The 17,010-nt window shown below is 38.0% G+C and overlaps 1 protein-coding gene across 1 annotated transcript in view; it reads left to right on the top strand.

Annotated features, from left to right (window-relative positions):
• slc41a2b (solute carrier family 41 member 2b) overlaps positions 1–17,010 on the top strand; it is a 32,894-nt gene that overhangs the window by 7,939 nt on the left and 7,945 nt on the right. The window contains exons 4-10 of the mRNA XM_075471961.1: positions 2,995–3,066; positions 4,119–4,263; positions 4,586–4,732; positions 7,070–7,217; positions 7,904–7,983; positions 13,111–13,242; positions 14,904–15,052. Of these exons, the coding sequence (XP_075328076.1) occupies positions 2,995–3,066; positions 4,119–4,263; positions 4,586–4,732; positions 7,070–7,217; positions 7,904–7,983; positions 13,111–13,242; positions 14,904–15,052 (873 nt within the window). The remainder of the gene's footprint in view (positions 1–2,994; positions 3,067–4,118; positions 4,264–4,585; positions 4,733–7,069; positions 7,218–7,903; positions 7,984–13,110; positions 13,243–14,903; positions 15,053–17,010) is intronic.

A 17,010-nucleotide genomic window follows, 5' to 3' on the forward strand; every position in this document is an offset into this window, starting at 1 on the left:
ATCCAAGGCGAGTGGCAAGAAGAGAAGAAAGGAGTGGGAAATTGCTTTTGGACGTGTACAACTTCCAAATAAATCTACACCTGTGTTCTCGCCACTACTTTCCAGATACATTTGATGCATTTAGCATTTTTACTAAGCTGATGAAAGAGCTCCCAGGTGCTGCCGGTTATAAACGGAGACTAAAGCCAAATTCCATGCCTACATTACATTGCATTACATTATGCATTTTGCAGACGCTTTTATCCAAAGCGACTTACAGGAAGGGTAAGGGGGTCTTGCCTAAGGACCCCTACTGGAGGTAGTACCTTTCATGCCCAGGTCACCTACACGAAAGGTGGCAATCTTACCACTACACTATCCACTCCCTACACTGCCTACAATTTCTTTTACATAAACAGTCAAAACACCCTCTCGAAATGAGTGAAGTCCACTTGAAGAAACACCATTGGCAGGAGACGCTAAACTCCTGCAGATGTAGCCTCTGATGGCGAACCATTGGGCACGGCCACGAAGGAAACTGACTACTCTCTCAGGTTCAACTTGGAAAAGTGGCACGGATGACATGGTTTTGCACCGTAGGGTAAAATGAATTGGACCGAGCCCGGTGCAACGCTATGACGCCACTATCCAGACAGGATTGCGACGTAAACAACAATGGCGGCCTACGAGTGAAAATATTTTGTCCAATTTTATACAAACATAGTATTGACAATAACGTCTTGGTAGCCGGGGTTCCTTTAAAGGAAGTTGTTTTTTTGTTTTTTTTTTTAAACCTGGACCTTATTTCTGGCATAAAATACGTTCATTTACTCACCAATAACAGTTTGCTGAAAGTCGGCGTCCTTCGGACGGTATTTAGATTAAAGACAGGTAATGCTTATTTAGAGGCTGTATTGTCAATGCCCTGTTCCTAACTATAACTATACTTAACAACTATATAAATTTAGATTTTTTTTTTCTAAATAATTTATTCTTCTTATAATCAAATGTCTCAAATCCACTGTCATGCACACTAGCGTCGGCATGTTTAAAGTCTTCACCCACCAGCTTGATTGTGAGAAAGCACCATATGTCCTTTTTTTATTTGTGTTGAGATGTTTAGGACATTCCCAGTCAACTTGCTGTTGTGGAATGTGGACTAGAGATGTGATGTGTTCAGTGTGGAAGAGTATTTTTTTTAACTTTTTTGTGGTCATTGATGCCTCATCTCCCCAGACAAAGTATCTGACTGTGTGGTAGTGAATGGTAAATGGACTGCATTTATATCACTATTCCATATTCAAACACAAACATGCTATTAAATGCACCACCACGGTCAAAATAGGGCTCACAGTTCATTCCAAAGACTCCTGACATTTTGACTGATGAAAATGAAACCACCAACCTTTTGACTGGCAGATGAGTGTTGTTTCTCCTGAGCTACAGAAGCCCCTGCAAAACCTGCCTATTACATAATTACAGCTCTAGAATAGAAGAGAAAACAGTATGCTCCAGTGGATTTCTGATCTTATCGGTCACTTTACGTACCTTTACTGATACTGCCCCTGTCTTGATCAAAAGTACTTTATACAATTTTAATTAAGAATCATTTGGGGGCATCATGAATGAACGTTGCTAATCTGATTCTAAAAGGATTCCCCTCAGCTTTACAGAGTAAAAATTGTAATTATGGGACAGTGTTGAAGTGTGAACAGGTTTGCCTCGTGGTGAACTCTCTTGAGCATAGATTTACAGCTTGTAATAAAAGTGTTTCACACTTTTTATAAACCAGTACTCTTACATTTGCTGTTATATAAGCAAGTTTCCACAAGCACTTATTCAGCAGAAATTTTTCAAACTGTGTCTGTCTGCACCCTAAAAACTTTGCAGGGTAGAAGAAACTGAAATGGGGACGGAGCAGAATTCTCTCTTTGTTTGGATTTGGTACTTTTCTTCCTGTTGGCCCCGAGCTTGCACACAAGCCTCACATTCACAGCACTCTGTCAACATGGACAGTGTGAGCAAATTCTCCTCAGCAGTTTCCCAAACGCAATTTGACCTCATGTTACTGTGATCGTCCTCAGCAATGAGGTAGTGTTGGGACATCTGCAATACAAAGACAAGTAGCGGGCATTTGCAAATGATGACATAATTGTACTGTAAGTCATTTTAGTCACGCTTATTTACTTCATTTATTTATGTCACTTCAATGATTGGTGCATATTAGAAACTCAACAACAGCAAAAAAATAATAATTTTTTTGAAAAGCTGCAGTGAAAAAATAGATTTTGCTGAAGGGAAGTCATCGCTTTTGATTACAATTTTTACCTTCTCAGATTTATCTTCTGTGGTGGTAAGATTAAGATTTTTGGCACGTAGACTGAAAAAGATATCCTAAAGATATGATGTTGATCTGAAGATGATGCCATTTAATATTGTGCACTGTGAACTTCTAATGGACATTTGTTGCTGTTTTCTTATATTTGTTGGCCAAATATTGAATCCATAATGTAAAAAAGTTGCAGCTCAAACAGGTAAATAGAAAAAAAGATAAATTGATTTACAGTACTCCCAGATTATATGTCAAAGGGAGTATCACACATCTCGTGAAAGTACTAATCAATATTTTTTGTTCATCTGATAGTACTGTCTTAATTCTGTTGAATTAGTTCTGACGATATCATCATTCTTAGATTTGGGGGCTTTAACACTCATTATAAGGTATGGATGTTTGGGTGATTGAAACGGAACAATGACAGCATTGTTCATTGCCGTTTCGATGCATGGTGGGAAATGTAGAATATGTGCATTATGGTCTTCAAGTCAGTCAAATATCTTCTTGTCCTTTAGTGCTGTGATGCGTCTCTTGCAATCGCTGTGACATTTTGTACACATACTTTAGGGCCTTTAATTGGCTACCCATATATATTAGAATTTATTGTAGACTTTGAAGTTTAAAAAGTATTTTGAAAAATGATCACTTTATTTTTCTTTCTCTCCTATCCTTCAACTTAGGTAAATGTGGGTAAGATGGACTCTCCCATAGAGAAGTGGAATCTAATCATAGGCAACCTGGCACTAAAGCAGGTAACCGCACAGTTATTGCCTTGAATCTACAGTCATTGGGCCTCATGCAACAACCATTCCTACGAACAGATTTGTTCTTAAGTAGTGCGTGCGAGTGATTTAAGAGGATTTGCGCATTCACCAATTATTTCGTATTTTAAGTTTTCTTTCAGGTACGAACAGAATTTACGAATGATCCAGACCTGTCGTAGGAGTTTCGTAAAATAGTCCGTTTTTAATCCAAATCAAGTTTGCTTGACTAATGGATTATGTATTAAATTTTTTTGAAGCAATCATAAATAAATATATACATTATACCCCATAATTATGCTAATAGTATTCTGCATGACTTCAATTATGCACTGTATATAACAAGGTCAATGGGAAATGTAACCAGTGGCTGACTTTCTACTTTTGGATGCCTTCGCGCGTTAGGCTCTTGGAAGAGAGCGTATGTTCCGAGACCTTGTTGATATCTTTGTGGAGACAGACAAATGTCTGGCATCACGATTTGGATTGCCAAGGACTGTGCTGCTGCAAATATGCAGTTTGTCTTTTTCTTTTTTCTCCTTCTGATTTTTTTTTTTCTTTTTTTTTTTTTTGTAGTTGCATGTAACCGATTAAGTGTTCCTCTATATAATGCAGTTTTTAAAAGAAAAATTAGTGATGTATTTTCCACATTTGGTCATAGAAAATATTCACATTTAATTGTATTGTTCTTTACATTGCAGCAGACAGTGGTCATTGTTTCGAGTTTGATGGGAGAGCACTCTCAGACAGTTTTACTGAGCTCTGATTGTGCAGCAATTTGGAGTACAAGTTTGCTAATCATCTACTTGCACACCGATAAATACGCCACGGCACATGCAACATTATAGTCTAATGATGAGCTGTATATTGTGCAAGATCATCAGCCATCAGATAGTGTGTTAACATCATGTTGAGTATTTCACAACTGTTTGTTTAGGAAGTGCAACCTACTTTTTTGTAGTTCTGAGTACTCTAAAAGTTTTTTTTGTTTGTTTTTTTTCATTGATACAACATTTGTAAACCCCTCTGGTTCTCTGCTCAAGGTTCAGGCCACTGTGGTGGGTTTCCTAGCAGCTGTAGCAGCGGTGGTTCTTGGTTGGATTCCAGAGGGGAAGTTTCAGATGAGCCATGCTGTTTTGCTCTGCTCAAGTAGTGTGGCCACAGCCTTCATAGCCTCAATGCTGCAGGGTAAACACACACACACACACATGCACATTAAGAGCTCACTCACACAGCTAGATCATCTGTTCATGCTTCCATTCAGTTCAGTTCAATTTCATTTATTTTGGGTTGATTCACAATATAGGTGACAACAAATTCAAAGAGAAGGCAAGCAAGTTAAATTAAAATCCAACGGCATACAGTTACATTCAGTGCATTGAAATTAATGTTTTATTTATTTATTGTTTACATACAAAATTTTGATTGATCTCACGTGGGTATTTAGAAAGGGTAGGGTTACACAAATGTGTGTTATTAAAGTGCCCCACCATCTTCATGTCATATTCAGGTATAATCATGGTTGGGGTAATTGTGGGTTCCAAGAAGACGGGCATCAATCCAGACAACGTCGCCACACCCATTGCAGCCAGTTTTGGTGACCTCATAACCCTGGCTATTCTGGCCTGGATAAGCCAGGGCCTCTACAAGTGCCTGGGTATGTAAATTACTACTTTGTTGATTAGGTTGTTGCAGGTACAAATTAAGTACATGATTCCATCAGGGGGAACCAGCAACGGACCATCTCTGTAAGTTTTTAGAACATCTGATCACCTTTGTAGGTGAGCTCATTGATGACTCTTGTCCCTATTTTCTTCTAGTTTGCTATTAGTGCTATTAGTAGGGAAGGGAAATCGATGAGAATATCAATAAAAACTGTTTTCATACACATAACGTATTTTAAATGTACACAAAATGCAATAAGATATCTATACATGATACAAGTATACAAGAAATCAACATTCTTTATTGGTTTAATGATGCAGCGTGTAACAAGAAATTAGGAAACTGTGTTTTCTGAAATGAATACTATGAATTATAAATCGAGATCTCTGGATAGCACAAAACAACGGGTCACATTTTTACAGGGAACTCAGAATGTGTGTAACCATTTTGGCTAAGCAATCATGAACAAATACACATGGGAAGAGGCTGAATGTTATAAGGACATAATAAATGGAGATATCCATGGAAAATTCAGTTTTGTGGTGATTTTTGCTCTGTTGGGATGGAAATAACTTCACTATTTGGAGGCAGAATGTTAAGATGTAATCAAAATGTCAATGTCAAAGTTGACCAACATCAGTAAAGAATTGAATTGGTAATTGCTCAACAGTCCAGGATAGAAAACAGCTGGCCTTTTGTTGTTTTTAAGTTGTACTGTAAAGAAGTAAGCACATAATCATGCACATACAGTGCAGTAGAACACCTTGTTTTTTATCTGTTTGTGTTTGCCATAAAGTACATTACCCTCACTGATAATGTCTGGTATACAGGGACAGGTAACAGGTCGGTTACCTGTCAACCCCTAAGATTTAATGATTTTGTTGTTTTGTTGAGTTGTTACTATAAAGACAGTTTTTTTTTTTTTTTCCTTTGCTGAGGACCAAGTAGACTATACACTTCTCTGTACCAAGTACCTTTGAATAAGTGATGTTAATCCTTAAATTATATACTGTATAAGTGAGCTCTATTTTACACTTAGGATGAACTTTGGTTTATCATAACACCAATGCAGTGACAATAATGATCTTTATAATGATCAGGCTGATTTTCTTAAAAGTGAGTTCAAGGCCAATTATTTGCTTCTTGTGGTGCCCTGTAGTTCCTCAGTCTACCAGTAGAGGTCCCTCCTGTCTCACATTATAGCAGTCGTTACTTTACCCTGAGGGACTCCACGAGTCTTCTTCCAACACAACGTTCCACAAGTTTACTTCATGCCACACCCAGACCTGTGGTGTAGCATCTTGTATTACTTAAAACAACATATACTAAACGCTGTTACCTTTGGAAATGATTTCATACTGATTAGTCAAGTGTCAGTGCCAGGTGTCAGATGATAAAATCAGCAGAAGAAAAACTGAGACCTTGGTTGATAGCCAACTCAATTGATGTAGCTTAACTCAATGCGTGTAAAATTCCCTCCTGTTGTCTGAAACTCGGCTCCTTTGGAAAGGGGGCCGATCCCTCTCTAACCCAAAAATGTTATTTCAGTATATCTGCCTCTCCTTTATATTTTAGTCTATTTTTAGACTCAAAGTCTGCAAAAGCCATTTATGTCCTGAGCTGAATACAAAGCCTTTTCTCTCTTTGGCAATCAAGATATTAAATCTGGAACTTTCTCCTCATGGCATTTATTTAGGAATTGTAACAAGATCCTGCTGGAAATATCTGGTGGTGGCTCTATGCGAGTGTTTTAACCCAAATGAGTTTTTGAAATAGTAGTGGTATTTTGTAGTTGAAACAAAGATGTGAGAAAAACCCATATTTTGTGGTTTATTTTATTTATTTATTTATTTATTTTTATTTTATTTATTTATTTTTATTTATTTATTTTTATTATTTTTTTATTTATCTATTTATAGTGTATTTACACATGCTGTATCAGATGGATTTAATGTTAAAGTTATCAGGTTGGAAATTGTATTCTTTATTGTCATCCCACTACTTTTGTTTTCTTTTGTTTTTTATCAGGAGAGACATTTTTTCCACATAAACACGGTTTACTAAATCACTGAAGGTGGAATTACACTGCTCAAAAATTCAAGCAAATGTTTAATTGAACTTATACAGGATAGGATGTGACAGGTAATCATATTCTCAGACATCTCACTTAGTTATTGTCCCACTGCTTCCTGTCAACTGAATTAACAAGACACTGTACACAAGCCTACAAGAGGTAGTCATTCAAACTTACAGGAGAGACTCATTGAAGTTCCCCTTCATATGACCCAGAGAAGCCTAATTTCAGCTTCATTTTCTTCCTCATTTCTAGACTCCTATCCTTACGTGTCGTCATTGGTTTGCGCCTTCTTCATGTGTTTGACGCCTCTGTGGATTGTCATCTCCTCCAAGCACCCTGCCAGCCGCACCCTGCTCTACTCTGGATGGGAGCCAGTCATCACCGCCATGGTCATCAGCAGGTGTGTGTGTGTGTTTAGTCTTGAAAGGGAGGGAAAGAACAGCTATTCTGTGTCTGTCTCTTCCAGTGTCTGGCTTGTTTGATGACTCATCCAGTAAACAAATTGCAGCACACTAGCACGCACACACCCTCTGATCCCTTTGAGCCTTGCTGTATTAAAAATAAAGCAAGTAGGAATAGAATTTTTTGTCTCGCTGGTTCTCGACACTCAGTGAAGGCGATATAGTTTGCCACTTCATATTTTGGTGGAAAGAAGGAAGTAGAAAATGTTACCATTGGCAACGTCTTTTATGCTTTTTCAGCATTTCTTAAGTGAGTCCAGCTGATTAAGTATTTTTATTGGCACACAAATGGACTGTTTGGATTATTAAGATTAACTAAGATGTGACAAGACTCTTTTTACATTCCCACTTTTTTTCCTCCTGAAAAGTTTGGATGCTATCTAAAAATATGGCTGCCATCAAATTCAAGATGAGCAAATATTTTTCATGAGATTATAAAATGTCTCATTTTCAATATTTAATCTGTGTTCTATTGTGAATAATATATTGATTTATGATATTTTTTTTAATGATTTCCATTTAGTTTTAATTCACATTTTACAGTGTCCAACCTGTTTTGGAATTGGGCTTGTCACATCTCTAATACTGTAACAGCAGCTAAATCTAATCATTTGGTGTTCTGCAGCATTGGAGGACTCATTCTGGACAAAACAGTGACTGACCCAAATCTAGCTGGCATCGTAGTTTACACCCCAGTTATCAATGGTGAGTGCTGACTTTCATTTTCTTTTTCTTTTATTATAATCTGTTTAAAGGTTACAGGAATCCACTACAACATTAAAACCACTAATAGGTATCTACACCGAGTATTTGTTGGGGTTTTGAAAGCTCAATGTGCTGCTCATACATGTAAACAACCGGTTTTGGTTTTTAAGTGTAACCATGGCAACAGGAGTGCTAGAAGTACTCGCAGAAATGTTTTAAGATGTACAGCATCCAAACCAAAGTGGAAAAATCTTTAAAAAAATCAGTCTTTTATTCGATAAAGGCCATGCAAAAAATCTATAGGATGCTGAAATGGTGGCTGTCTAGTGACATTATTATTATTTAGGGCTGGGCGAGTTAACTCGTTATTATGGCATTAACTCGTTAATTATTTAACGCAGATCAAAAAAATTTGCGCATTAACGCAGTTATTATTATTATTTTTTTTATTATTGTAAAAGTCTGTTGCTCACAGGCTTTTATTTTGTAAATGTCTGTTGCTGTCTGCTGCGGAACCGGAAAAGAAAGTAATCGGCGGATCCACCAAACCTGGTGAAGGGTACGGAACTTTTACTCGGCCATTTTCATTTTAAAGTCCTTCCAGACGGCGGAGTCGACAGAACCAAAGTCATCTGTAAACACTGCCAAGTTGAATTGTCTTATCGCCATAGTAGTTCCAGTCTAAAATATCACTTAAAGGCAAAACACACAACTGATAGCAGCAAGTCATTCAAGGAAACAGACAGTGGAGCGAGGCTTCTACATAAAAACTACAGAAAGATGCTGATGTTAAAAGTGTGTTTGCACAACAAATGTTATGGCACTTTCATTCATATGGCAGCACATTTAAAATAAAACTAAATGCTAAAAGCTATACACTACTTTTGAATTCATTTTGGGATTTTGCGTAGAAATGCGATTAATCGCGATTAATTAGATTAAAAATTTTAATCGTTGCCCAGCCCTATTATTATTATGACATTATTTTTGCCATCCTTTTTGCGCACGCAAGGTAATGGTGGGCCCTGCAGTTAATGTACTGATAAACTTTGAGGATATTATTAAGATCTAGGACTCTTATTAGTCATAGATTAGGGTTCCTTTTAAAAATGATGAGCTAGATATTAATAGTTCCTTATTTGAAAGTAGAAATCCATGTTGTATGTTTATTTATTTATTTATTTATTTATTTTTGATGCTCAAGAATGATTTACACCCAGATTGCACAAATTCAAGCTCAAGATATATTGTATAAGGTTTTTTTTTTTTGTTCTTTGCAGATATGTAGAGACATCTGTTTGGTTTGTCACAGGCTTTGGTTTGGAACTCCAGCTGCTCACTGTGTTTATGTGTCAGTTATGAGTCAGTTTTGCAGTCAAACACCAATAACCAAAAAGAGAGAAAACAGAAAAACAACACAACCCTGGCATTGTGGTTTTGGTCCCCTTGGTTTGAAAATATCTCACCCAATTTATCTTTTCTTCTTTGTGCTGCATCAATTTGTTGGATAAGTCCATCTATGCCCCCCTTCAGTTTCCTGTGACCCCAGGGGGAGAGAGATGTCCCAGTTTGAACCCAGTCTGATCATTACTTCTCAGAAAGCTTTACTTCTACAATCACTTTTACATTTGGGTTTAATTTTTAATGGGTAAACAGCTCAGACTCCACTTTATCAGTGTTTGAATACACAGATCTCCATGTTTACCTTGACTGCTGAGAGTTAACGAGTGGTTTTATAAGAATATATTGCTAGAAGTAAATATAGATATTTACTGCAATCAAAAAGCAAAAGCTGAGTTGAGGAGCATTCATGTGTCCATATAAATGAGTCTCAAACAGACTTTACCCTTTAAGGCTTCAAATATTCTGTGGAAAGAAATTTAAAACTCTTTGAAACACTGGCTGTGTTCGAAACCGCATACTATATACTTGCATACTGCATACTCATCGATCAGACGGTATGCGGAGCGTTTACCCACAATGCATTTCGCTCCTACCCGAGCCGAAATCAGCCGGCCTGAAGCTGATTTCGCTTAAGCTCTAAACTCTGTAAACTTTAGCAACATTTGAAACATTTTCAGGCAAGAAAGTAGTCATTTAGATCCCCAACGTGTTGAAAATCTGACAAAATACCGGCTATTTACAATATTGTTCCGGCGAATTCGGCGCTACTAAAGCTAGCCGTAGTGAGCAACGCACTTCCGGTTATTTTCACAAAATAAAATACCCGTTGCCTTTTGTCATACTGAAAGCCATTACGATACCATTGGTGCTTTTGTTTTGAAAACAGGAAGTGAACCTACCCTCGTTGTAGCTAGCTTGAAACTGCCGTTTAGACAGGAAATGACGATCGGCGACGTCAAGTTACGTTGCATCTTGGGTAGTTTGAGTATGAGTAGTAACCTCATGATGCATACCCAACATTTCGGCAAATCTAGTATGCATCCGGTAAAAAAGTCAGTATGAGTAGTAGGAGTAGTAGGTGTGTCAGCCGTGGCCTAGTGGTTAGGGAGGTGGACTTAAGATCAGAGGGTTGCAAGTTCAAGTCCAGCCATCATCTCTCCCTACACCTCTATTCATGGCTGAAGTGCCCTTGAGCAAGGCACCTAACCCTACATTGCTCCAGGGCCTGTAACCAATACCCTGTATCTAAATAGATGTAAGTCGCTTTGGATAAAAAGCGTCAGCTAAGTGTAATGTAATGTAATGTAATATAGTAGGAGAAGTATGCGGTTTCTAACACAACCAGTGAGATGTTTAGTCCAGTTTTAGTCAAAAAGCTTTTCTTACTCTCTATTTTTCATGATGGGGAAAGATTGTAGGAGTAATCAGAACTCAGTGAAATTTCTCCCTGTTTTATGATCTCCTTCCTGGGAAATCTTTGGTCTAGGATGGTTCCACAGTGTGTGCTTTTGAAAAGATTTGGTGTTCAAAGGAGGTCCAGACACATTGAAAACCACAGCTAGGATTAATAAGATAGGTTTCTGCCATTTTTTTTTCTTTTTATGTATATTTCCTTAACTGTTTTAGTTGAATGTAGACTTTATGAAATATTGTCTTAATAAGCAACACTGATATTTCTCTACAATCTCTTTAAAATGGAAGTTTGGTAACAGAGAAACTCGGCCTGTTGTTGTTTATCTGATTTATCTCTCTGAGCTCCCTAATTAATGCAGTCTGTGACCCTCCGAGCAGAGATGGAGACAAGTGTTTATATAAAAGATGGATAAAGGGCTACAGAGTCTATTTGTCTTGTGCTGCTCAGATCCCAGGGTGTGAATGATGGTGAATGTCAAAGTGGTGAAAGCAAGTCTGCGTAGTAAACTGTCCCCAGATAGATCAAGACTATAGTACTGGCACCATAACAGCAAGAGATTAGCATTTAATTAAACTGCATTAATTTGAGACTTCTAGGAAGAGGAGATAGTAGATCCGACTCTAAGTGGTTTTCCTTTTAGACGCACGTCTACATAAAAAGGTAGGATATCAAGAAAGTCTCAAAGGGATTTTATTTTGGTCTTTGCTCTGTTGGAAAAATTGTACAGTTGTTCCTGCCCTAATAAATTAAATAAAATGTGATGTGTAGGGCTTGCTAAGACAGAAAAAAACATGATGGTAGGACAAAAACCTCCTATTTTATCTGACAATAAATCTGATCTTAAATCTTAGTACCACACTGACCTCCTATATTTCATTTGAATGCATAAGAAATGTTTTATGCAATTTTTCCTGCTTGGAAAGGTATAGGTTGCGTTAATGATCTTAAAATTGAATATTTTAAATTCAGATGTGTTTATTCCAGGCGAATATACTTTTTGCTTCACATTTTCCTATTGTACTAATTTAATTTGGCAATAGTATTTTGCATCAGAAGCAGAGCCTTGTGTGTTTTCACTTGTTTTGCAGACGTCAGACGATGTGGTGCGTTTTTTCCTGTAATTTTCTAACGGACTACATTCAGAGACAGCTGGTGCTTTAATCTTTGCTTTTCAAGTTGGCACATTCACTTTTTTTTTCTTTTTTCTCTCAGTTGTTTGCTCTTCTCTCATTGCATCTTACTTCATCAACACACCGTTTTATCCCTCCCGCTTCAGTGTTTCTTTCAGATGTTACTGTTATTCTCTTACTGTGTCACATTCAAATTGAAATGAATAATTCAGAGTTTGAAAAGTGGACCTGACATGAGTAGACATGTCGTTTATGTGACCTCAGCTCCACCCTCTGACCAAAGTGGCCCACGGAGAGCTGCAGAGACCCCCTGTAGCTCCCATAAAAGCCTCGCTGCATCCCAGAACTCTTCATTCACCTTGTCCTCATTCCTCCTGTCAGACCCAGTGACCTGAAAGAGCCAGATCTGCCCCTTACATTACTCATACCACCTTCAAATTACAATTACACACCCTCCAACCTCTAACTCTAAAACACATCAAATACCCACGAGGACAAAAAGCTTGGAAGTGCAACCATTATTCTAATTCTAACCATATTTTGACAATACAACACAATAGTAAGATTTTCTTGGACAGCAGATCAAACTTTATGCATTATTATTTTTATTATTCGCTCGTGAAACCATTCCGTTAGAGTTCAAATCACAAATATTAAATGTATCAAAAGGAGAAATTTCTGTCATTATGCTTGGGTTGTATTAGCCCAGCAAGCCAGACCCGTACAGCAAAAAGCTGTAGCAAATTCCATTTGCGGCCGCTAGGGGCGTCTAGATTTCTAGGCTAGGGTTGTATCACACCTGCCAGTGTTATCTTCAGACACTGAAAAGTGTCTAAGTCTCTGGATTTTAAGGGCTGGGTAGATGCAATGGTTTACGCCACTTCTTATGAATAATTTCTCGATCGATGGAGGATGGGACTACTCCTTCAGATTTCTTGGGATGTCCAGAATCCTTAGGAATCCAGAGGGACACCTTTATAGCAGTCTGTCTCTCTTTTCTTTTTAAACATTTAAAAAGTAAATGTAAAAAAAGCTAAATTGCTGGTTATGTTTTATAGTTTTACTGGAAAGAGTTGTAATGAAAAGCCATCTATACCTTCTAACCTGTTGTCATAGACCACAGCCCACATTATTATTTCTTCTCCTGTCATCATCTATACATCTCTCTATTATGTATAGGTATCGGTGGAAACCTGGTGGCCATTCAGTCCAGTAGGATATCCACCTACCTGCATTTCCACTGTGCTCCTGGGGAAGTTCCTGATGAGGTGAAGGGTTGCTATTACCCCTGCCGCACATTCTGCGGCACAGGTCAGTACAAGCTCACCTGCTGAGAGTTTAATAAAAATCAATTCAGTTCAATTAAGTTTTATTTATAGATAGCCAAATTACAACAAATGTCATCTCAAGGCAATTCAAAGATGCAATCCAATCCAATTGGAATCCAATTCATTGTAATCCAATCAAATCCAATTGAGTGAATTCCAAATGAGTCCAATTCATACATACAAAGTTGATTTTTTTTTTTTAAAGTAGCCTAGCTAATGAAGCTAACATATTGCACCGAAACTTCTCTTCGATCCAATCCCCCATCTTGAACATGAACGAGTCGACTGTGGAAAAACTCCCTTTTAACAGGAAGAAAAGAGGGGCCACCAAACATCATAACACCAGACCAGGGACATCTGCTGAGAATAAGAAACACAAGTTAATGACAACAGTAAAGTTATATGTACATAGAGAACAGAGTGAGGAAAGGGAGGTCCCCCAGCAATCTAGGCCTATAGCAGCTTAACTATGGGATGTTTCAGGGTCACTTGAGTCACCCCTAACTATAAGCTTTCTGAAAACGGAAAGTTTTAAGCCTGGTCTTAAAGGTAGAGAGGGTGTCTGCTTCCCAGATGTATACTGGCAACTGGTTCCACAAGAGATGGGCCTGATAACTGAAGGCTCTGCCTCCCATTCTACTTTTAGAAACGCTAGGAAGCACAAGTAGACCTGCAGTCTGAGAGCGAAGTGCTCTATTTGGAAAATATTGCACTCTGAGATCGTTAAGATATGATGGAGATCGGTCATTAAGAGTTTTATATGTAAAGAGAAGTATTTTAAATTCTATTCTGAATTTGACAGGGAGCCAATGAGAAGCTAAAACTGGAGAAATATGATCTCTCCTGTTAGACCTCATCAGAACTCTGGCTGCAGCATTTTGGATCAGCTGGAGGCTTGTCAGAGAATTTTTGGGACAGCCCAATAATAAAGAATTGCAGTCGTCCAATCTTGAAGTAACAAATGCATGGACTAGTTTTTCTGCATCTTTCTGAGACAGGATGCTCCTAATTTTGGCAATATTACAAAGGCGAAAGAAGACATTTCTGGAAACAAATAACTCACTGTGGTGAGGTTCCTCACTGTGATGCTTGAAGCTAGGGAATTGCCATCTGGAGCAAGTATATAACTAGGCTGTTTCTCCCTGAAGCATTCAGGTCCAAAGGCAACAGCTTCAAACCAAAAATCACATGATTGTCACAATTGCTTTCTTACTCTGATTTGATGATTGTATACCACTCATAATCTTTATTTTTAAGGATTACGAGTGGTATAATCCACTGCATACTCTCTATGCTGATGAGAGTACATATGTGTAAATGGCTTGGTGTTATAGCGTGTGTCACTGCTGTCAGAATTATAATGTATGTGTAATGGAGCTTTAACTTGAAAGTTTAAATCACCTGTTTTTGTTTTTTTGTTCTTTACCTGGTGAGCTACAGAAGGTACAATGTTGCTGCTTTCTCTATTAATCCTTTTCCTGCCCTGCAGATGTCAAATGTTTGAATGGAAATTGCTCAGCTCGAGCAATTTGCCATCAGTTTTTACATTCAAGTAAATAAAGTGTATCTTTTCTCTTGCAAAGAAATGGATCCATCATTTTCAACAATAACCTTTCTTTCCTCCATCTTGTTTGTAATTATCAGGAGCAAACCATCGGTCTGCTCAGGTGCTACTACTTTTAGTGTTACCTGGTCACCTAATCTTCCTCTATACCATACACCTGATGAAGAGTGGCCACACCACCCTGACACCGATTTTTATGTCTGTCTACCTTGCTGCTGCTCTGCTGCAGGTGAGTTAATTGTGACCATGATGCCAGTGTTGTTGCATATGGAAGGAGTCTGTGTCGCAGGCATTCATTTCAAGATCATTTTCATTCCAAAACTAAAATAATTTGACAAAAGATGTGTGACTGAATGACAACAGCGTCTGTATTTCAAGAACTTTTGCTGTGCCTCCCCTCTCTGGAAGAGGGAGAGACCTTTTCTTCTAATCCAATGAATACAAAAACAAGGCAGGAGAAACATATGACTGGTAACAAGAAGTCAGCTGAGCCATATACAGGGTTAAAAATTAGGTCATTTTTATATGTAATAGGGATATTATCACTGGACCTGCCAAGGAAGTGGGTAAAGAAAGGGAGTATCTCATATAAAACTAAAAATGTTTTCAATGATAAAAGACCATTGAGTCAGCAGACGGCCTATTTACAAGGCCGAGACAGAATATCGACTTTTTATCATCTCACCATACAACTCTGGTCTCATTTACAACATGAAGCTGTGAGCTTTTTGCTTAAAAGAGATGTCACAATAGCCCTACATCGTTGCCCAGCCCTAATATATATATATATATATATATATATATATATTTATTTTAAGGCTGCTAAGCGACTGCCAACTCAATGACTTTTCAGTACCTTCATAGCTCAACAAAATTCAATGTGAAGAAATATTGTTAGTTTCAGTCAATGCCATGGGACCAGGATACCAGATACAGTACATATCCACCTTCCCCACGGGTTGATGTTATTGAACCCTGCAGTAAACAAGCTACTTAAATACTGATACTGATGCCAATATATCTGTACATCTCTAGTTTACATTCCTGCACCACCAGTGGATCTTTTTCCCTCACTACAAGGGGAATATCTTTCTGCGTTTGTTTGTTGTGCACTCACTGGCAGACAGCAGCCAGCAGGAACACCTGCCAGTTGCCTAACTGCAAATGCACAGTGTTGTTCTTGTAATTATTCACACAGACTGTGCTGTTGAGAAATAAAAGACAAAGTCAGAAGAAGCTCACCAGAATAATGTTAGGCGAGTATAAGAAGTGATGTTTCACAACAGTGTGTTGCAGTACATCTCCTGTTCCTTTGAACCACAGCAGAAAGATGTTGTGAAAAAAAGTAATTTATTAGATTCCTTATGCAAATGAACACTGTCATCTCAAATATGTGTGATCAGGATTTGAAAATTATTTCTAAGAAAGACCTGTGGACATGTATATCCTTAACATTTGTATTGAAGGAGAACAAGCAGGTGTGTGTCCTGTCAATTTCTTCAGCACAGTGGTTTAAGGCCATGCCTGAAGACGTCTGACTTCTGTTTCTTTTGACAACAGACAATTATGGTGGGGCAATTAAGATTAAGAACGGCTGCTGTAATTTAGGATCATTGTTTGGAATTTTAGGAATCCATTTGGTCTGTTTGTTTATGTCGAGTTCTTGATTTGTTGGAAGGCTTTTTAAGACTAAATCTTTAATGCAGACAAGGCACATTGGGCCGTAATCCTGGCCACTGGAGAGTTGGAGACTTTCCAGATCAATTAAGTCTTTTGCCAGCAGAGCTGCTTTAAGGGTGCTTCAGTCCTAGATGGAACATCAGCTGGCAAGGACAAGCTCGGATTCTTCTATGGGTAAAAGGAGTTTGCATCTATCTTCTTTCATATCTTAGCATTTACAATCATTATAGAGAGGATATTAATCAGTTCACTGATAGCATTCAAGAGCTGAATCCAGCTTTGAATGGGGATGTCTGCACTGCCTAATAGCAACTAGATTATTTCTGTATGGAAAAATTGTTATTGAAGCAGGCTGCAGAACATAGAAGTTAAAGTGCTCGGTCATCATTGTATTTGTGAAGGAACAAAGAGCATACTGTACATTTTGGGTGTTTAAATGTACTTTAATTTTGGGTCCCATTTATTTGAAAATATGGCATTTAGCGAGCTTGTCTCCAAAGGACAAAG

This window comes from Odontesthes bonariensis, chromosome 8 (genome assembly GCF_027942865.1).
Source record: "Odontesthes bonariensis isolate fOdoBon6 chromosome 8, fOdoBon6.hap1, whole genome shotgun sequence".
NCBI classification, from domain to species: Eukaryota; Metazoa; Chordata; class Actinopteri; order Atheriniformes; family Atherinopsidae; genus Odontesthes; species Odontesthes bonariensis.